This window comes from Eschrichtius robustus, chromosome 3 (assembly GCF_028021215.1).
Source record: "Eschrichtius robustus isolate mEscRob2 chromosome 3, mEscRob2.pri, whole genome shotgun sequence".
In the NCBI taxonomy this organism is placed as follows: Eukaryota; Metazoa; Chordata; class Mammalia; order Artiodactyla; family Eschrichtiidae; genus Eschrichtius; species Eschrichtius robustus.
The window spans coordinates 2,073,039-2,094,085 of NC_090826.1; the positions used below are offsets into that span (position 1 = coordinate 2,073,039).

Sequence of the window (21,047 nt, forward strand, 5' to 3'; positions counted from 1 at the left end):
CGCGCAGCCTGCAGCCTGCAGCTCTTAGCTAGAACATCTGGCCCCTCTGAAACCGGACTGCTCGCTCAGAGATGCAAACATAGGAGCTGCCCTCCAGGGCCGGCCCCGACACATCTTTCCCCACTGAGCTCCTCTTGGCATCCGATTAGAAAAAAAACCTTGCAATCAATACTCAAAGTTGGATTTTGAGCTTTTCTGCAGAACTGGGCTTGGAGGGTTTAATAACAAGGTTCCTCACTGCTTGGGCCTCTACGTTTATAATAAAAATAAATATTTCCCCTTCCTCATGTTGAAGGCCATGCCGACAGCAGGGAGGAGCTTGGATGCGAGAGGAAGCAATTGGAGACGCTTAAACACCACAAGCATAAACCCCCGCGGGTCTTTGGAGGGCCGGGTACCTTAACGGGACCCCAGGGATCAGAACGTTCCGGCTGAGCCCCGACCTCTTCTCTAATTGTACAGTGTAAGCTAATCAGCATCCAATGCCTTTTCTCTTTAAGAGCAAGACAGGATAAAGCCTCAAGTTACTAATTACACAAATACAGTGTCTTTTGCTAATTGGGTTGGTTAATGTTAGTTAATAAAGCACTTGAAGGATAGGCATGTGGTATGAAAGAGGCAATTCATACGTCTAATAATAGGCTAATAACTGTCAGTGATGACTTATCAGCCCCTGTTGCGTGTAGCGCGCGTCAGACTCTCTTTCCAGGCCTTTGGACGGCTGGGGCCGACTAATGCCTGCTGTTCGCGCCCCCTCGAACCCCGCGAGGGCTTGGCAGCGCGTGCTGACCACAGCCCTGGTGGTGGTTTGGGGAGTTCATCCTCCAGCGAAAAACGAAGCCCTGTTATTTCTACTATTTATGAAAGAGGCTTCGGTGAAGCGATCAGGAACAGGAACCTGAGTCCTGCATCCTTGTCCTGAGGCCAGAGGCTTAGCCGTGTTACTCAGTGACCCCGGGCAAGCTCCTTGACCTTCACAGGCCTCAGTCAACTCAGCTGGAAAATTGGGTAAAAAGATTGTGGAGTCTCTCAGGCATGAGCTGCTGAGTGGAGGGGCTCAGAGCGCAGACAGCCCAGAGAGCAGGGACATGGCTGTGGCCAGCTCTGCCGTGCCCGCTCATGGCCAGCGCCAGAAGGAAATCAGGACCCGTGGGCCCAAAATCGGACCCCAGGATCGGGGACTCAGGGCCCAGCTCTGGGACCTGACTGGGTGAGACGCAGAGGCCAGATTCCCTTGCTGGCTGTGGAGAGTTTCCTCCAGCGGGCTGCCCGCCCCGGGGCTGTGGGGGCAGGTGCTGGTCTGCGGTCGGCTTTGGGGCTGGCACGCCGTCCTGGCCCACACACACACAGGCACCCAGGGGTCAAGTTTATTACTTCTCCGGTCCTCTGTTTTGAGATGGGGCCCCCTTGCTGTATCCCAAGTTTTATCGTTTCATACAAGTAAACCTTTTTTCTGATAGAGGAAAACCAGACAAGAACAAATCACCTGCCACGAGGCTGCCCCCGTCAGCTGGCATCACCGATTCCATCCGCAGGGATGTCCCTCTTCTAAAGAGTCCTGAGGGGGGGGGGCATCTGTCCAAGTCCGAGGGCCTCTCCCAGGCGCAGAAACCTGGAGAAGCACAGGGTGTCTAGGGAGGGAAAGCGAACCGACCAGGGCATGCAGATATGTTTGCTTCGGGTGTGGAACTGGGGGAGGAAAACGGCCCAGAAGTCTGCTTCCATCTGCTGGGTGACTCTGCAGAGCCCGGCAGCCTCCACTCAGAGGAATCCGTCTTTCCAGTTCACGATTGTGCCGTAGTCGAGACCGTTAGACCAAACCAAACAACGAAAGATGGAGGGTGTGAGGATGCAGGGCTTGCCCAGCCGGACAGGGACCGGGCGCCGGGGCAGGGCCATCCAGGAGGGGCAATGAGGCACCCAACATGGGGGCCCATCTCGCTCTTCGCCCCAAGTGCTGAGAGGTGGAGGCTGGCCCAGCGGTCAAATCATAGGCCCCGCTGAGGCTGTGCACACGTGCAGGTGTGATGTTTGTCTCTGATGAGCTCAGGTTGTCTTTGTCCAGGAGCCACCCACCCCCACGGTGCAGGCCTGCTGAGCTCTGCTGGTGGGACCCCAGTCTCCATCCCCGTGCCCTCCCCCCTCAGCTTACCCTGGTTCTCCTGGGCCCCGGCCAGGCGGGGTCTCCGGGGGCTGCTTGCACTGTGTCTCTCCCCCATCTTTCTCTGTCTCTGTCCCCTCCACCTCTCTCTCTCCTTCTGCCTCTCTCTGTCTCTGACTCTTTATCTCCCCCATCTCTGCCTGTCTCTCTCCAGGTGTGGGACACGCTGCCCCCGCCCCCTGCCCCCCATGGGCAGTACTTGCACAGACCTTGTGTGGTTCGCAGCCCGGCAGACCTCAGCTCTCTTCTCAGTCTTTGGAAAAAACAAATCAATTATGCTGCCGAACAAAATCTCCCAGCTCCAAGAATAGAGTTTTAAAAATCCGTCTGGCCCCAAGAATATTTCTGCGAACGCGGTCAATGTTTCCCTGAGGCCATGTTGTCCCAGGCACGGGCTGCATGGACAGTCTTCCCTGGCAGCGCCGACGGCCCGCAGACCAGCTCAGAGCTGTGGGGCAGGACCGGAGAGGCTCACAGCCCGCGGGGCCCCCAGGCGCCCTCCCGACCCGCCTCCAGACGGCCCTGGGGACACACACGCCCCTGTGCCCACTCTACCTCCGGCACTAATGGGGGTCGGTTTTCTGAGTCCATCCCGCAGGCAGAGGGTGACCTTGTCATGTTAAAGTGACAGGCATGGCAGCGAGCGCCAGAGCGTCACCCCACGTCCCCCCCCCCGTGGCCCGAGCCTGCAGCCACTCCTGCTACAGGTCTGATGGGAGCCTGTTCCCACGCCGCCCCTCCGGGGTCTGTGGACGGGGTTCCAGCTGCCCATTTGTACCTCTGGCCGTTGCAGGAAAACCAGAGAAGGACTGAAGAAGCTCTTGCTTTGCTTTCAGGACTACAAAGAGGAAGGCAGGCAGCAGGGCTGGGCACGTGTCCCGAGGTTTTTGGCTGCTGGACGCCGGCTCTCAGGAGAGCCGTGGGATCCAGACCTCAGATCTCAGACCTCGGGCGGGGGCCGGAGGGCAGTGACTTGTGCTCTCTGCACTGACGTGACCTCTTGCACACTGGCGACTCGTTAGAAAGAGGGGATGCCGTGTAAAATCACGCTCTGTGCAGAAGTCAGGATGGTCAGCAGGTGCTTTTGGTGTCTGTGTGTCATTCTCTGCACTTCTGGGGGTGTCACTGTGGCCCGAGGTGACACAGGCACATCCTTGGGTCCCTCCAGCGTCGTGCTAAAGTGGACTCGGCAGAGGACAGTTTCGGGCACCAAGCTCCCTAGCTGAGGTCTCGAGAGCCAGACGGCCTCCATGACAACCTGCGGCCCATTCCTGATGAGCCAAGGGGCTCTTCAGAAGGCGTTGGCGAGGGCGCCCAGGTCCCCCAGTGTCATGAGGATGTGTCCCCCACCCTCACGCTCCGAGTCCCCCAGGGCCTCTCGGCCACCAGACCTGCCCCCTGGGAAGGGTCTCCCCATCTGAGGGGTCTCACCGGGATGTTGAGGGGCTCGAGGTGGACATCCCAATGGGTGTTTGGAGATTTCCTTCATGACAACTTTGAGCACTGCTTGTTGGAAAACAAACAGGAAAGGAAAGAAAGACAAGGAACGGAGTGGTTTCAAACTGCTTCCAATTTCACACCATCTCTTCCCGGCAGGAGGCTGCAGCTGAGAATGCGCTCTGGGCGGGGGCCGGGCGGGCGCGGCAGCTGTTCGCGGGATCAGGTGTTCTGGGAACCCGGCTTGCTGGCTGCCCCGTCTCTTGGCCACTGAGCAAAACTGCTCTGGGACAGGGGAGCCGTCTCTGCCCACCCCATCGTCCGTGCTCACAGAGCATTCAGGAAGCATCGTGCCCACATTTCCAAGGACACGGGACCTCCCACCTCCGTCCTCTGGTGACGGTGTCTGCCCTGGGCCGGGGTTGGGGGGGCACGTGCTGCTTCTGCAGAGAACCAGACAGTAAGCATGGCAGGCTTTTTGTGCCACAAGCGATCCCTGTTGCATATTCTTTATTTTCACAACTCTTTAAACATGTAACGGCCCTCGTAGCTCACAGGCCACATGGACACAGGCCACAGGCTAGATTTGCCCTGCCGACCCTGCCAGAGGCCAAGGTAGCCCTCTTCCTCCCTACTGTGGTTTCTGAGCACCCTTACTGTAGGCTACTCCCCTTTCCCCGCCCCAGGAAGGGGTGCCGTGGACAGTGCCAGCCTCCGACGCATGTGCCCCCCTTTTCTCAGACGAGCAATTCAAGGCTGGTTAGCAGGGGCACATGGGTACGGAGGGTGGAAGAGCCGGCTCTGGGCCGGGGTTCTCTGTGCTGCCCTGTGCCCCCTCCCGCCCTGCCAAGGCACCTGAGGAAGGAGGGTCCAGCGGACACCCCATGTCAGCCAGGAGGCCCCGACAGGCGTCCCCAGGGCGGGCGGCCTGAGCCACAGGCTCGCGCAAGTCTGGGAAGTCCTCCCGAGTTCCCTGATCTTCAACGTGCCTGACCCTGAGCTGGAAATGCAGAAGCGGGGTGGGGGCGGCATGGGGTGTGCTTGGAAATTCGAGGCGGAGTGGGAGTGGGTGGGCTGGCCCAGCTCTGCTGGTTCAACCCGCTCCCCAGAGAGCAGACCTGGGCCCCGGGGGCTCCTGGCTGCAGGGCAGTTGCATGGATGCTCTAAGATTCCAAAGGCTGCCCATTTTTCACAGCGGATCAGTGCGGAATTCCTCCACACAGCTGTTGCTGTAATTGGGCCCCATTAGGAAAGTGTGCGCTCTTGCTGGGCGGCTCCCCACCTCCTACCGACCCCACGCACGGTGGTCTCGAGTTAGCACGGCAGCTGTGACCAAAGCCCAGGCACTGGGGCTCTGCAGAGCTGGCTCCTCCCCCCAGGTGGGAAACATCCTTTGTGAGAGAGAAAGCCCAGCTCCCTTTCTCATCCTTCCCTCCCTCCTCCTCACTGCCCACCCCCGACCCGCTCCCCAGATGGAGCCAGGTGGGAAACATCCTTTGTGAGAGAGAAAGCCCAGCTCCCTTTCTCATCCTTCCCTCCCTCCTCCTCACTGCCAGATCTGTGGAGGCCGCACAACCTAATGGCTCGAGTGCGGCCTGGTTGGAATCCCAGCTCGGCCTCTTCCCAGCTGTGTGACGCTGGGTGAGGAACTCAACCTCTCTGAGCTCATCGGGCAAATGGGGATTATTAGAGATTATCGTGCCTTCCGCAGGGCTGACAGTTGGGCTGTTATTACTGTCATTGCTACAGTATTATAATCGGGATTCGAAACAATGTACTTCCGGCTTGGAAGTTTGCAATCCCCAAAGTGAGAGGGTCCTCAAGTATTTGCAGAGTGAATACGTGGAATAATTAAAGGGTGAGGATTGGACAAGCCAGAATCTGATGGGGAAAGGCCTTCTGTCCCCCAGGTCACTGCCCCCATGGGCACACAGGGACCACTGGTGGCTGCCTTTTCACATTGTGTCACTTCTGTGTCCCTGGAAAGCACTGCCTGACGTTGTTACGGGAGTTGAAATTCAACTCTGTGCTGAAATGTGGAGTGATCACCTCTGACCCGCCCACCTTCACGATATTAAAGGTGACCCCATGCCCCAGTAGGAGGGGTGGGAATTCACAGCCCAAGAAGAGCCCAAATCCCGGGGGATTCACGGTGGGCGGGGCGGGGGGGGGGGGAGAGGGTTGTCACATTTCAGCATCAGCCCAGCCCCATCCGCATCCCAGCCTTGGGTCTCGGGACTTTCAAACTTGCGTCGGTCAAGCAGCCATTGCTGGAGATCTATGACCCCTTTTTCTTCACTTATGATTATTAAGGATCATCTAACAAACAAGTTATCGATAAGCAGGGTCAAGTGGAAGTGCATTAATATGATTCTGTCAATATGCAGGTTATTTCTATAACTAAAAAGGGTTGAGAATAAAAGACAAACGTGCACGTAGAACTGATAATTGACCTGTGATTTATTTTCCCCCTTGGGAGACGCCAAGGTGCAAAGTCACCCGGGCTGCAGGGTCCCCAAGGCGGCTTCTCCAGATGGGCTGTCATCCAGGTGTCCGGGCGAGGCTGGAGTATAGCGCTATCGGAAGGTCCGGAAGCCAGTCATGCATGGCCCGCAGTGGTCCCAGAAGGACGTATTTTCAGACGCGAGCGGGCAGAGCCACCTCTGGTTTGCGATGGGCAGAGCCCGGTGTTGGTTTAAGCAAATGGGATTGAGCACAGCAGGGAAGCCATGGGAAGCCAGTCCTGCACGCGCCTGACACTCGCGATGGATGAGCAATGTTCTGGGGCCACAGAAGGGTCGGCCGCACAGGGACACTGGGCTTTTGGAATGTGAAAGAACGTTCTAGAAAAGCTGGGACTCTCCTGCAGGGTCTGAGGCCTCCCGAGTCCACACGCTCCTTCCAGCTCTTGGCTTTCTCCTCTTGAACCCAGACCCTCAGGAGGAAGCTCTGGCACCAGCTCCAGGAACAAACAGCTATTTGCTTCTCCTAGCTTCCGGGGGTGCGTGTCCAGCTCCTGGAGCTGGCTGTCGCGAGGCCCCTGGACGCACCAGTGGTTCCCGAAGGCTGAAAGTTATGGCTGTCACGAGCCATTGATTGGATGTGCCACACGTCACCCAGCTCTTAGGATTTACGTGCACTTCCTTTGGGGACATCCATCTTCTGGAAGCAGCAGGAAGAAGCTGTCCCCTGAGGCCAGGTGGGACCCAGAATGCTCACCTCCTCAGGACAAGGGCCCACGGAGCCGCCCTGGGCTCAGGCCTCGGGTCACTGCCTGGCAGAGGGGGATTCTGGAGCCCGTGCCACGGCTGCTGACACAAGCGTGGACCCAGCGGCCTCCTCCTGCCGGCGCCTGCCTAGTCAGCGCCCCAACCCGAGCTCCCTCATGGCCCGGCCCACCAGCCTGTTCTCTGTGTCCAGAGCGCAGCTGGACACAAGCCCCCAGGTAGGAGCTCTGGGAACGAGCTCCTGCTGGGGCCAGGACAAGAGGGCGGGGGCTCCTAGGCCGGGTCAGGGTTGGACCCAAGCCACCCCATTCAGAAAGTGGTGACAGAAAGGGCTGAGCAGTGTCTGTGGGGTGGGGCTCTGAGACCCAAGCTGCCCAGCGTGTGAGGCGCCTATATTTGGTCTGGGGGAGAAGTCAGAGCCTTGTTGGAAGGGCTTGGCCAGAGGTTGGGTGTCCTGAGCTGGGGGGGGACCTGCACTCTCTTCTCTCTTGAAAGGGATAGCTTTGGGGGGCAGTCCTGGGGGAGCAGGAGTCCTTGCAAACACCCTCTCCCCCCCAGAACAACTGCCGCCCCCAGGGAAGGTGGTCAGCCCAAGCCCTGCCCCAAGTGCGCCCATGTCCCCATGGCATCAGGCACAGGGGACAAGGCAAGGTCACAGTGGTGGCAGGTCAAGGGGGCCATGTGTCACAGCCCTGGGGGCCTGGGTGGGCTGCTGCCCAGGCCAGGAGCTGGCGGGAGAGACAGGCGGGACCCCCATCCAGATGGCTCTGAGAGGCCTGTGATTCCGAGTGGAAGGCCAGGGACTTGCCGTCTGCCGGGGGAGTGTTCGTGGTGAGGTCGGCTCAGGTGCTGAGCTGCTAAGAAGGTGGCCTGTGGGTTGGAAGGAAGCTGGGGACCCTGGGGCTGCTGGCACTGCCCTTATTCCTTTGGGCTCTTCATCGGCAAGACGGCTGCAGCGGGAACCCTGCTCTACCAGATGCCTGGTGACCAGGGGTCAGGGACCAGGCAGGTCCACACCTGGGCTGCCTTCAGTCTTTCCTTGGCAAAGGGGCTGCACAGCCCGGCCCTCTGTCGGTGCCCCTGCCCCACGGGCCCCATACTCTCGATCCCTACGGGTGGACGTCTGTGTCCACCCTCGCCAACTGTGCACGTGTGGGAAGGTTACTCTACCTCTCTGAGCTCCTTTCTCATCTGTAAAGAGGGTAACGGCAGCTCTCCCTCAGAGGCTTGTTCTCAGTTCTAATGCCTAACGTGAGCCCACCGTGGCGCCTGGCCTGGCCGGCCCTCTGTTCCCTGCTATCTTGCTGGTGTCCCTTCGGGCGGCCTCTGACAGGTCCCCCAGCTGATGGTGGGGAACCGGGGCCCTGCGGCCTGAGCTCTGGGCACCCCCCCTGCCCGGAGCCCACCGTGGCGTGGCAACAGGCGGGTGAGCAGGGAAGACCCAAGGACTGCTGCCACTTAGCCTCCAGGGCTTACACGAGGCCGCCCTTCCCTGCCCCCTTCCTGCAGACCCTCCTTCCTCCCCTGCTCCCCCCGCCCCCGGCCCCCAACCATCCTCCTGGCCAGCGCCGGCATCCATATTCACCCTCAGAGGCAAATTGAAACCCCGCCTGGCACTTGAGGACGCCCAAGGCAGCGGGGCCCTCTGGGCCTCTCTGAACCTGGCGGCCCCTTGCCATCCTCTGGGCCAGCTCATCTGCCCACCTCTGCCCCTCCCTTCCGAGGGGCTCCCTGCTCACGTCGGTATTGTTGGAGAGGCGGGTGGGCTTCAGCCGTTGCCTCTTCCCCAAAGGTAGCTGACACTGGAATCAACGCGGTTTCAGGATTTCTTGAAATGTCTCCAAGGCACCTTCCGTGGGGCAGGGCAGACCAAAGGTGCCCAATGGGTGCTTCTGGAAGGAGGCTGTGAAGGGGACCTAGGACAGACTAGACCATAAACCTGGGGGACTCAGAGGGCGTGATTCGTTCGCTCACTCAGTCGTCTGTCCTGCAGGAGGGGAGGTATGGGCACCCGACAGCCCCAGGCCGGGCAGGGTGTCCAGCAGAGGGGCGCGTGCCCACGGCCGGGAGCTGCCAGCAAACAGAGTGTCCTCAGCACATCTGACAGCGGGCAAACCATGGCCAGAGCGCTGGGGCCATGCAGGGAAGTGTGGGCCAGGAAAAGCCGTCCGCCTCTGGTTAGCTCATGCTAATGAGGCCCCAAAACACTCCACAGAGGTCAAGAGACATAGAGGCCCCCACTCCGGGGTGGAGGTCTGGGGGGAGATCTGGGAGAGTTGGGGTGAGTCTAGATGAAGCCCTTGCAGGGGGCCCAGGTTTTTTGTTGGCCAACAGAAAAAGTAGGGAACGTGGGACTTGGCTGTCACTCAAGCAGGGCTGGTTTCTCCTGTCCCACCCCCGGGAGGGGCCGCTCCCAGCACCCCGACTTCAGGGTCCCAAGCAGGAGGCTTGGGAAATGCCTTTGGGGAGGGGAGGGGAGGGGAGGGCGGAGATGCCGGGCTGGGAATGTAAACTGCATGCGGAGACCTAGATGCGTTTCGGGCCGGGCCCTCTGAAGGAGCCTGGGTCCTTTTTCGTGCCATACTTGACTGTGTAAATATTTTTCTTAGGAGTAAAGAGAGAGTCTCCATTCATTGGGTAAGATCTCACTTGAAAGAACTGAGAAGTATCTGTTTAGGCATAAAAGTGAAAAACAGTGTCCAAGGCGCCTTTCAAAAAAATCATTTCTGTAGCTCAAACACGGCTAAGCTGAGTTTTTGTTTTTTTTTTTTTAATGCAAAAAATAAATAAATGTGACCCACTCCCAGTTGAGAGCTCAAGAGTTTGTGTCAACACCGTTGGAGCCTTTGCTCGGGAGCCAGAGCGGGCTAGCCAGGGACTAACCACCCTGACGGCTCCTGGGGGCGCTGCCAGCGGGACCCCACCCAGGCCACACGGCCGGCCTGGCGGGGGGATGGTCTGGCCGGGGTTCAGGTGCGAGTCCCAGTTGGAAGGGTCGGCGGCGTGTGGCTCCTTTCCACCGGACACACCACCCAGCGGCCCCCGTTCCTCCAGAATCAGGAGGCCGGGGCTTGGACGCAGCCTCCAGCACCCAGCAGCTCTTTGACTTTTGCCCTGTCGCTGCAACTCCTGAGCCTCCAGCTCCTACCTGTAAAGCCGGTATGACGATAGCTCTCACCCAGATGGGGCAGCCGCGAGAAGGACAGGGGATCCGCCACCCCCGCTGTCCTCCTGTCACTACGCTGCTGCTGTGCCCATCACCGGTCACTGCGGCATTTCTACCAGGGAAAGTGGCAGTCGTGGTAGGACTTTGATTTGGACAGAAAAGTCAGCATGAGAATTGTTCTTTAAAAAGCCTGTCTCCCCAGGAAGGGAGGACGCACACGTGAGGCCTTGGGCGTTCTTTGCAGGAATTAAGATGAGCTCGCAACAGGGGGATTTGATGAGCTCTGAGCGGCAGCGCGTTGGGTGCATTTGAGGGCACTGCTTCGTTGGGCCTGAAACCCTCCTCAGAGGGCAGGTGATGCAGGGTCCAAAGCAGCTGACCGCGGGGCTGGGGAGGCGACACCAGCCTCCATCTTGACCTGCCTGCTCAGACTGTGTCCCCCAGTTTCCCGGAGGGCAGCAGATTGAGACAGAGCCAGGACGGCATGCGAGGGGGTCCTCTGTCAAACCCTAACCCCAGCCCTGTCTCCTGGGTCAGTCCTGAGCAGTGACCTGCGCAGATGGCCCTGGCCCGGCCCGCGGAGGCTTATTCAAGGGGAGGGGCCTTGGAGTCAGCTTGTAGCCACTTCTAGATGCAGACACACCTACCTCTTGGGGTGGAAAAGGCGACTTCAGCAGTGGACAGAGAGAAACAGGTTAGAGAGAGGCCTGGGCTCCAAGGCCAAGAGGAAGAGGTCGGTAAACGAGAGCGTTTGGTGACCTCTTGGACCACAGGCCGGACTTGGGCAGTGGGTGGGGAATTCATTCACTTCTCTCTGGGTTTGGAAGCCACGAGGTCGGGGCTCTGTCTGGGTTTCCTCCTGTAGGTATGTTTTCAGATCCTTTAATAACAGACTATTTTGAAGGGAGAGAAGCCTTCTGGGATCCGTTTGTGACACCAAGCAGAAAGCCTAGCCCCCTCGGGGGACACGCCAGAGCTCCGGAGCTGTGAGCATATGGATGTCTGTGTGTGTGTCTCCTCTGGGCTGACGTTTTGGAGAACAGAGGCTATTTATTTTAAGAGTCAAAAAAGATGCTTTGAGCAACCCCACTTAGCTCAATCCTGGCACCAAGACCCACGAGAGAAGCAAATGCTCCAGGTCAAACCTCACTTTTTTGGCTAAACTGCTGAATCAAAACACACCTAATACTTCTGCCGGTGCGGAGACGGGCTTGAGAGCAGAGCCCGCCGCTGCCAGCAGCCGGCCAGCCAGCGGCACGTGTGCCGAGGGCTCAACGAGCAAAATAAAGAGGTTTTTCAGCAAAGCGGCGGCCTTGGCGGGGAGAAGGCCGGAGCAGAGGCTCCAGGAGGGGTGCGTGGGGTGGGTTTGCACCCGAAGTCAGCAGTGGGTGAAAGCAGAGGTTATGGCGGGCACACCTACCAAGGAGGGGCCGTTACATGGGGGTGGGCATGGAGAAGCTGCCGGAACGGGGCGGTCCTGGAACCCACTCCCCGTCAGGAGGAGGCTTCTTTCTTCAGAGTCGTTGGCAGAGGGTTAGGCTTCCTCTGGGCGGGGCTGTCGGCCAGGTTGGGCTTAATGACCCCAACTCTCTCTGCATCACTGGATTGGGTGGGGCTCCATTCTGCTCACCTGTGGTCCTGCAGCTCAACTGCCCACACCCCAGGCCTGTCCAAGGGGAGCCAAGGGGCAGGCTCCGAGGAGCATTGGAGAGACCTTCCTCTGCCTGGTCCTACCCGGCCCCGCCCGCTTCTGTGCTGTGCTTGGTGTGTTGTGCTGGCGTCCTGACCTTCAAGGAAGGTGCGGTTTGAACGTCTGCCTCTCTACGCACAACCAGGGCTTTGCCGCCAGCACAGGCCTGCAGGCCATGGGCAGGTACAGCCCTGAAGGCTCTCTGGTCTCCCAAGGGTGGCTTCTCCAGGTGCCCCCACAGCAATGGTGAGCCTGGCCCGTAACCAGGTGCACGGCCCGCATGGGCGTGTGATGAGCTGGGCCCAGCTGAGAAGGCCAGCTTGTCACCTTCCTCAGGACAGTCGCCTGGTGGTCAGCATGCTCGCGGAGGGTCCCTGAGGCCCCTTCTCTGGGAAGAGTCACGGCAGCAGGGTGACGAGAAGTGGCATCGCTGGGTCGTGAGGCTCCAGATCCTCGGTGGCGGGCGTTGGGTACGGGCCTCCTTTGTCCTTCATGAGGGGACAGGACCCAGGGAGGGGAGTCGTTCGGACGGGTGCGCCCCTTCCATGGTTTTGTCCCGGGCCCTGGAGGCTGTGCGGCTTGGAAAAATTAATACACATTTTTTTCTCCCTCTGGTTCAAGCCACCCCTTCGTAAGGGGCATGTTGGTGAATCACAGGACTCGGGGCCAGCTCTCGGACCCCCAGTTCTGCGTGATGCTGACAAAGGTCTCCGGTCCAGGTGCAGGCCCGGGCAGCCTGCGGCCGGAGAGTGGTCCATCTCCCTCCCAGGGGAGCACGGTCCCTTCCTGGACACCAAGGCTTTCCTGGGACCCAAGCAGTCAGCCTCTCTCTCCTCCTGTCCGGGCGTTGACCGAGCCTCCAGCCAGCCCTCTAGGCTCTGGCTTCGGGAGTGAAAAGCAGACAGACAAGAGGGAAACTACACAAGCCCGTCTGCTGGCAAAGCTCAGCCCCCAGGTCTCCCCCGGGGCCTGTCCAGCCCGGGCCAGCAGGGACAGAGCAGCTAGTGACCTGATCTCTAGCTGGCTCTCCTGAGGAGACCTCCCCGGTGTCTCCGTGTCCTCCTCTTCTGTCTCATTCTCTGTTTTCACTCCTAGTTGCATTCCAAACCACAATTTCAGAATCTATTAAAAGAAACATAAAATCCCCAATTGGTTAGAATTCTCAACATTTAAAAATATGACTTATTGTTATTACAGCTGAGCCTGGGCAAATCCACCAGCATTTTGGAACGCAGCATCTTGGTCCTCTGACCTGGCCTGCGTGGGCACCAGTGGGCACTCTCTTCCACGCTTGTCATTTGAAAAGGCAATAGTGTCATTTTAAGGGGAGGGGAAATAAAACCCCTGGATTTGACCCCATTTCTCTTATTATTTTCCAAATATTAGTTTCCATCTTGGTTTCTATTCTTATGGAAATGACATTACAAATTTATGTATGTGTCTGTGCAGGGTACTTGCGATCCAGAAGGGAAAATCCCATGGATACAGCTAATTTGTCGGTTTGCTTAGCTTAGAAAGCGCTCTGGGACCCGTCGCTGAAATGCCACCCCGCTGGAGTGGAACTTGGTGGTTAAGAGGAGATGCCAGCCAGGCAAAATGCTACAGCTCTTCAGAGCCGAGCCAAGGAAAGCTCCAAGCCAAAGCTGTCGAGTGGAAGAAAGACCCAGAACGGCTGGCACTTTCTCTCCTCGCTGTCCCAAGCCTGTGTCCCATGGGCGGGGGGAGGACTTCCTGGTGCTGCCACTGCCCGCTGCTGGGGCAGGAGCTCACCCCAGGAAACAAGGAGGGAACCTGTTACACATTTCAAGCATCTCGGTGCCCCCATTGGACTGCTCCTACTCATACGTGCGGCGGGCAGTAAGGACCCTCCGTGTGAGTCTCTACCCAGTCACTACAGGACCAGGCTGAGCTCCACAGGGCGGCTCCATCCCAACAAATCCCTGTGCAACAAACGGGGAGACACTGTCAGAACAGAGGATCCCGGTTCTCCTTCTCACCTTGAAGAAGCCACCCGCCTTACCCGTATTATTTCAGAGCACGCTTGCTCTGCTCGCACGATGTATAACCCGCTGTAGCTTGAGGACTGCATTTTGTTGGAAACTAACAACCCCCTTCCAAATTGTTTTGCAGCAAATGCTGACGGACGCAGAGGTGTCGTCCCAGGAGGGCTGCATCCAAAAGGTAGGAGAGCTGGTCTGCGCCTTCTCCCCTCCCGTCCAGTGTACACCGAGTACAAGGTTATCTGCGGTCAAGTGTGTGCGCAGAATGCTGATTCCCAAGTGATTAGGACGGATGCTTGTTTTCACTGTGTAGCAGTAGGGGCTCACTTCACGGAACCATCCTAGTTCCGGAGAACCGAGGCAAGCCCCGTACCTGTGGGAATGCTTCAGGCCAGGCTGACGTGTGGAAATTAAATAAATGCAGGTTGTGTTTATTTAGCTATCTCCACTGGATACTCACGTGAAAAGAATATAGAGAGAAAAAACAACACAATTGGCTGCAGATTCAACAAAGCCTTTTGCAGTACTCAGCCTCCAAAGAGGGCTCAGGCGCGGCACTGAATAAGCAAACCATCAAGCGAAAGCAAGTGTCAACGTGGGCGTCGTCCCCTGGTGATGGGTAACAGCCGGTTGACAAACATTAGTTCCAAAAGGTTCAGAGACTGAACTAGGCCCAGAAAAATACACACGCCCCCAGAGAAAAGCAGGCACCCACAGGCAGGCACGTTCCTGCATGTGCACGCTGCACGTTAGACAGACAGCAGAGGGATGGGATGCAGAAATCACCTCCAAAACCCAGAAGCCATTCATCAGATGGAGTTCAGCGTCCATAGAATTCGGGCCATCCATTCACATGCGCATACATATACACACACAGACACACATGTGCACACACAGAGACACACGTGCACACACATACACACAAATGCACACACGTGTGCGCACACACACACACACACACGGTAGCTGATGCGGTATTTGGGGTTTCCAGTAGGATTACTATAACCTTCTCTCTCCTGGCATCTTGGCTTCAAAGTGCCACCCAGACGAAGCAGAGAGAGTCCATCTTCTCCTGGTACCCCGACCGCGTCAGGAAGCACAGCATGGGCGGCTGGGGCGATGAGTCAGCCAGGGGCTACCCAGCTCCTATCAAGGGCTGTTTTCTTAATGTCAGAATCACGGAGCTGTGCTCACGGGGTGCTGTCACCTCTTCTGGGAGGGTCCAACGCCACCGCTTGAGCGTGCATTCCCGTCATCATGAAAATTCCTTTGTGGGTCTGCAAGTGAAAAGAAAGCAATTTGCTGGTTCTGCCAAACTTTGTAACTTTCTCCCTGTGTCTGGCTGGCTGCTTAGAGCTGAGGCCTCTGGGGGGACCCACCATCTGGGGGGACCCGCCGTCTGGGGGGACCCGCCTTCGGGGGGGCCAATCTGTAAGGGATGGGGGCCTGCCCTTCTCGCCAGGGTCAACCCCGGAGACATTGATTTTGGAGAAAACTGTGCAATGGGGGACGTTGTCTGACCCTGCGGTGACCTCGTGAAGGGGTGACCTCTGGCAGCGGTGACCTTCTGGCCTCGTTTGTCTCCATAACCGTGGTCTGTGTCTGGCCCCGGGGGGGGACCCTTTTGTCTGAGCAGAGCTGGGACAAGGTGTCCTCTCCCTGTCCTGCTGCCCGGGGGCCTGAGGCCTCTCTTCCTTGAAGCGCATCTGATGGCTCCGAAGTAAATCCCAACAGCAGCCCTTCCCCCTTCGTGCCTCCGGGAATGAACTCATATTTTCTTAAAGGATAAGGTGGCGAGGGCAGCTGAAGCAGCTTTCCCACATTTCAGAGAATTGTGGTTTTTCCACTTCCCACGAGCAGGGACTGCAGTCAGCTCGTCTCTTAACTTCCAGAGAGAACGTGAAACAGCCATCTTTTCCACAAAGAAGCGGCTGACGGGCTGACACCCACCAGGCCGGAGGTTAGAGGTGGGACGGGCAGTCAGTTGTCCGGCCTGGGGACAAGGTGCATGGCAGAAGGTCGAAAGGTCGGGTCTATGTTAAGCTCGTGGGGAGGCAAAGGATGCCTTTGAACTGGCCCATCCTCTGTTCCCTGGGTCAGAGCCGTCTCCTGATTGGCCTTTCCTTTTACAAACGGTGGGGCTGTCAGGCCTTGGCTACCGTTGTCCAGACGTCCTTCCAAGAGCTACTCACGGGGTGGATGCAGGTGCCGTCTGGCCAGGGACCCAGGTCACATTGGTGGATGATCGAAAACTAAGCCTGGTGTCCGGAGCCATCTGGTCACTTCCCAGGGAGGGAGGGAGGGGCTGAGAGAGACTCGGGTGCAAAGGCAGCCGGGGTCCCGCTGCGGGGCCAGAGGACTGTCAGCGCAGCGTTCCCTTGACCTTCTTCCCAAATAGAAGGTGCAGGTTACCAACAGGTGTGTCCCTTACAGCTGTGGAGATACATATATGCTTATTACATAAGAGGACCACACATGCCTCAGTGTGCTTTGTAAGGACTAATTTAGCGAATTCCTTGGTAATGGGACGTAGAGCCATTTATCAGTCCTGTGGTTTAGGATTTTCAAGTCTGGCTGAACAGGGCTCTCCCCCTCCAAAGACACGCACGTCTGGGGGCCTTAAGAGACACCGGGGCCGCGCTGGAGGCTGTGCAGCCGTGGGTTGGTCAGCTGACACCTCTGAGCGCCACTTCTTCCATCTTCAGGATTAACCGAGTCCCGCTTCCTGCTCTTCACTGGCGTGCGTGGGTGAAATGTAACTAAGGCTAATTAATTCAATCAGTGGCTTGACACAAGAGATGCAGAAACAGTGATGTTTTGTAGGAAGCGGTGGTTATGAATTCTCAGTATTAAAGAGCCACGTTGCTGAAGGGTCTGTGGAATCCACCTGTCAAGAGTTTACAGGGGACAGAATCCAGGCCCAGCGAGGCTAGCGGCCCCTACTTCTGCGGTGGAGGCGGGATTCGAACCCAGGGTCTACGGCACAGGGCAGGGCTCGCGTTGGAGTGACAGCGACCACAGCCTGTGAGCCTGCACTGGGCTTGGCCCCGCCCCTGAGAACCCTCCATCCCCCTCCCCCCACCTCTCCTGCGCCCCTCCTTCCGGTCCCCTCCATCCCCACCCCCAGTGGTCCTGGCCTCCTACGTCCCTCTGTCCCCCAGTCTCCCCTGGGTCCCCCTGCAGTGCCACGCATCCGTCTTCATCCCTCCCACCCCCCCCTCCACCCCCCCTCCCCACCTCACCACCCCCCTCCCACGACCCACGTCTCTGCATTCCTGCATCCTGCTGCCGGCGCCCCATCTCCACGTGCGCAGCACGGCCCGGAGCTTTCGTGCTCCGTGCTGGTGCCCTGGCTGCCCCTCGCTCGCCCAGGTGTGCGCTCGGGCTGCGCGCGCGCTTCCCCCTAAAAGTCACTTTGGCCGCAGTAGCCTCTGGCCGGGACCTCTGGGACTGCTCGCTGCCTCCGACTCTCTTTAGTCTCTGTTTACTTAGAGGGAAAGCCCGGGGCTCCTGGAGAGCAAACATCTGCGGGAGATAATCTAGCGAGTTGTCCATCCATCACTCGGGTCGCCTGGCTCCCTGGAGAGCCCGCCAGAGCCCGTAATAAAAAGGCCGGGCGAAGAGGCTTTGGGGACGAATAAAGAGCCGTGTTAAGGGCCCGCTGAAAATGGATGGAAGACATTATTAAGACTCAATGGCCGTCTTATCAAAATCCAATAGGATAGACATTTGGCAAAAGGCTTAAATTTATTCTTTGACTTTCTGGAGGGCTTGAAATTATCCGTTAACAAGAGTGTGGTCCACCCGGGGAGATGGTATCAGCTAGAAGAATTTTGATTCAATCTCTCTGGTGATATGAAAGGGGGAAACACCAGGCCCCCAACAGCCGTCCCATTGTCTCGCGTTATCTTGTTTTCTTTGACCGTCTTGAAAAGGAAGGACGTGTTAATACAGTACAACTGGGAGAAAATGAAGAGGGAAGTGACCTTTTTCTTTTTTTCTTTTTCTTTTTTCTTCTCTCCCCCCCACTTCTCTGCCCACGCTGCCTCCGCCCCTCCAAAAGAAATGAATGAATCAGGAATTCACATCAGTGGGGCTGGGACCAGACTGGGAAAGGGGTGTCTTCAGAAGCATCCCAGATTGTGGCCACCCCAGCCAGCGCTCCGGGCCAGGGGTGGGGAGCCCGAGGCTTTGAAGGAGAGTCAAAAATAAACAGAGCTAATAAAGCCCTACTGCTGGAGAGGGACCATGATAGGTCCATGAATCTCTCTCTGTTATTCCGTACAAAATGCTACAGATCATAAAAGTCATCCGATAGCCCAACCTGGCACTGTCCAAATAGGGTGATTGATTGATAATTATGATAATTCGTGAAATGATTATTTGGTTGTGAGGACCTCGGCCTATCCCACTGGGCTGTTATACGTGCATGTTTTCTGTAGCCTGGCCCGGGTGAAACGCCTCTGGTAATGGGCGCCCCGGGACCCCCGGCTCCTTCCCCAGGGACCTGAAGGCTAATAAAGGATGACCGGGAGCCAGGAAACCCGGGAAGGTGGGAGTGGAGATGCACAGGCAGCTGCTAAGTGTCTTTTGTGCAGCAATTAGTTGAGAAGGTCACACACCCCAGGTCTCGGAGAGGCTTCGACCAGGCTGTGCCTTGGGGGTTTCGGGCCAAGTCCAGCACACAAGGGACCCAGGCATTTGCGATCAGTGTCGCTTCATGTGGTTTATTTCCCTTGCATTGTTTTTCCCCTGGAGGAAGCAGAGGTATTTTCCAGGTGGCTGGAGGGTGAGGAAGGCCGGTGGGGAAGGAAGGATTGTGGCTGGAACAAGAGACGGGGAGATACTCCAGCCCCAAGGCCCCAGCACTAGGGCCAGTGAGCACGCGTCGCGGTCAGCCGGTCTCACTGGGACCAGAACAAGCTTGATTGTCCCTGTTATGCTTTGCCTGTGCCAGCGAGGTTAGTTTTAGAAATCCTTTTCTTTTCCTCTTTACCCCCAGCCAGCAGCGCTCAGGAGCCACCCAGGTGCTATAATTCAATTGCAGTTTACCTACAATGCGCTTGATTCCTGAAAAAAATCACAGCAGAGTCCCAAGCCCTAAGAGGCCTGGGCTCACAATTAATAATTTGCATGTGGGATCGGTTATGTCTTTATGAAATCAAAGTGTGCTTAGCTGCCACGGAGACAGCTCCAAGTTGATTTTGATAATCTCGGGCTGGATAGACTTGCTTCGTTCCGGTAAGCCCCGGACAAAGGCTGGACAGTGGCTGAAAGCCCTTCGGAGACATGCTTCCCTTTCCTTTGTTCGGGGTTGCTGATAAAAGAACCAGGAGTCCATTAATTCAGTGAATGAACATATAGTAAAGTCAGTCCCCTCTTGAGAACAATAATGTTGAGGTCAGCTTCGGTTGCCATGGAAACTAAGTACTCCTAAGAAGTTTGCATCCTTGATTTTGCTGAATCAAAGGCTGCCGAGTGGAGAAGTGTAATGGGGCCAAGACGCAGAAAGTCGGAAAGCCCCACCTCCGCCAGTCCCCTTCCCGCAGCAGCTCTGGGCTGGTGGCCTTGGGGACCCTCAGCCGCTGGGGACCAGCCCCGCGTCTAGCTCTTGCCCCTCCCCCTGCCCCTCCCAGAGGCCTCATTTTTTCACAACTGTAGACGCTTATCTGAAGAGGCCCTTAGGCGTGACCCTGGTGGCTCGGGTGCCAGCAGAAAATCCAGCCTGAGGGAGGGGCCGCAGCCTGGAAGCCCTGGCCGCCTCCACCTCAGCCGCCCCGGGTGGACTCTGCCCTCTCGCCACCTCGCAGCACCTGAACTTGCCCTCTGGGGGGCCGTGGCACTGTGGCCCCCTCCCAGGCAGATAAGGGTGATTAATGGGCCAACAGCAGTAGGGTGGCGAGGGCGAGTCGCAGGCAGCTCCAGGCTGGATTTGCATTTTGTTCCCCCAGCAACTGAGCTGTGTTTACCTCCCCCAGCCCAACCTAAGGGCCCCTGAAGTCAGCCTAAACCATCAGATTAAGCTGGGGAGAGATGCAGGTAATTAATTTCCTCCGCAGTAATTTATTACCTGCTGCAGACCTGCGTGTCTGAGGAAGGCCTCGTCTTAGCTGGACGGGGTGGGGCAGGGACTCAGAGCGGGCAGAGGGGGGCACGTTGTTCAGACGGACCCACCCAACGCTGAGAAACTCGCCTGGGGGGGTGGGAGGAATGAGAGGTGAATATTCCCTCTGTTTTTGCTGCTGAGAAAGCAATGAACTGGGTTTTCTTTCTCATACTGAAGCATCCCTTGTGAAACCTTCTGAAAGGCTTCTGAGCTGCAGCTTGGGGTGGAGGTCCTGCAGGAGGGAGGTGGGTGTGAGGGGGCCAGAGCCCGGCCAGCGGGACCCCCCTCCTTGGGGTCCAGCAGCAGCTCCTGGCAGGGCGCATGGGGAGCAGGTGACATCTCTGTGGTCAGGCCCTTCCCCCACCCTGCGGACACTTTCTGCCCAAACCTCAAGCGAGGGCAGACAAAACATCACTGATTTCAAGGGACAGATTCAGAACTTGAAGATGTACATTACCCGAAAAGTAGACAAAGGACCCTCTCCTTCTTACTGGAGACCCGGGTCGGGAGGCCATGCTGGGTCCATCGCCTCTGCCCAGCCCACCCGTGGCCCTCTGAACCTGGCTCTGCCCTGGATGGTGTGGCTCTAGGCGCTGAACTTGAACTTCTGCATTTCTGTTTCCTCCCCTGCGAATGGGGAAATGATAATCCAGCGCCCTGCGTGGCCTAGGCATCAGGAGGATAGCGATAAATTGAGCACAGCTCTGGTCGCCAGGCCAGCTGAATGGACCTTGGGGCCTGTGGCCACTGTTACTGTTACTGTTACTGGTGTGGGACAAGGGGGCCCACGTGGCCCTGGGTGGCCCTGGCCAGGGCACCAGGGGGCCAGGCCCTACACCACCTGCAGCGGGTCAGAGGTTACAGGCAGGCGTGGTGCCTGCCTCGCTCTCCTGGAAACCGCGCCAGCACCTTGGGGTGTCCAGGCGGCCCTCGCAGGACGGCGCTGGGGAAGGTGGCGGGGAGAGGTGGCCTCCGCCGGCAGCGGGTAATGAAGAGGATTTACTGTCTACATTACCGGCTTTATAGGAGCCAGATGGTGGTGTCAATAAACTCTGTCACCTTCAGGTGGGCGCAATGGTGAGTTAATTAAATTGTGCCGCACTATTAGGAGAGAAAAATATATCAGCTTGAGGCCTGCTCAGCGTCTTGTGCTTTGAAAGTAGACACAAGCGTCCTCGTCAGGCATTGCTGGCTTGTGGCCGCGTCCTCTGCCTGTGGCACAGGGAAAACCACAGGGCTCACCTTTGCTCTACAAAACCT

The 21,047-nt window shown here is 57.7% G+C and overlaps 1 protein-coding gene across 1 annotated transcript in view; it reads left to right on the forward strand.

The window, feature by feature from the left end:
- PRDM16 (PR/SET domain 16) overlaps positions 1–21,047 on the forward strand; it is a 321,752-nt gene that overhangs the window by 145,704 nt on the left and 155,001 nt on the right. The window contains exon 3 of the mRNA XM_068537697.1: positions 13,812–13,862. Coding sequence (XP_068393798.1) covers positions 13,812–13,862 — 51 coding nt within the window. The remainder of the gene's footprint in view (positions 1–13,811; positions 13,863–21,047) is intronic.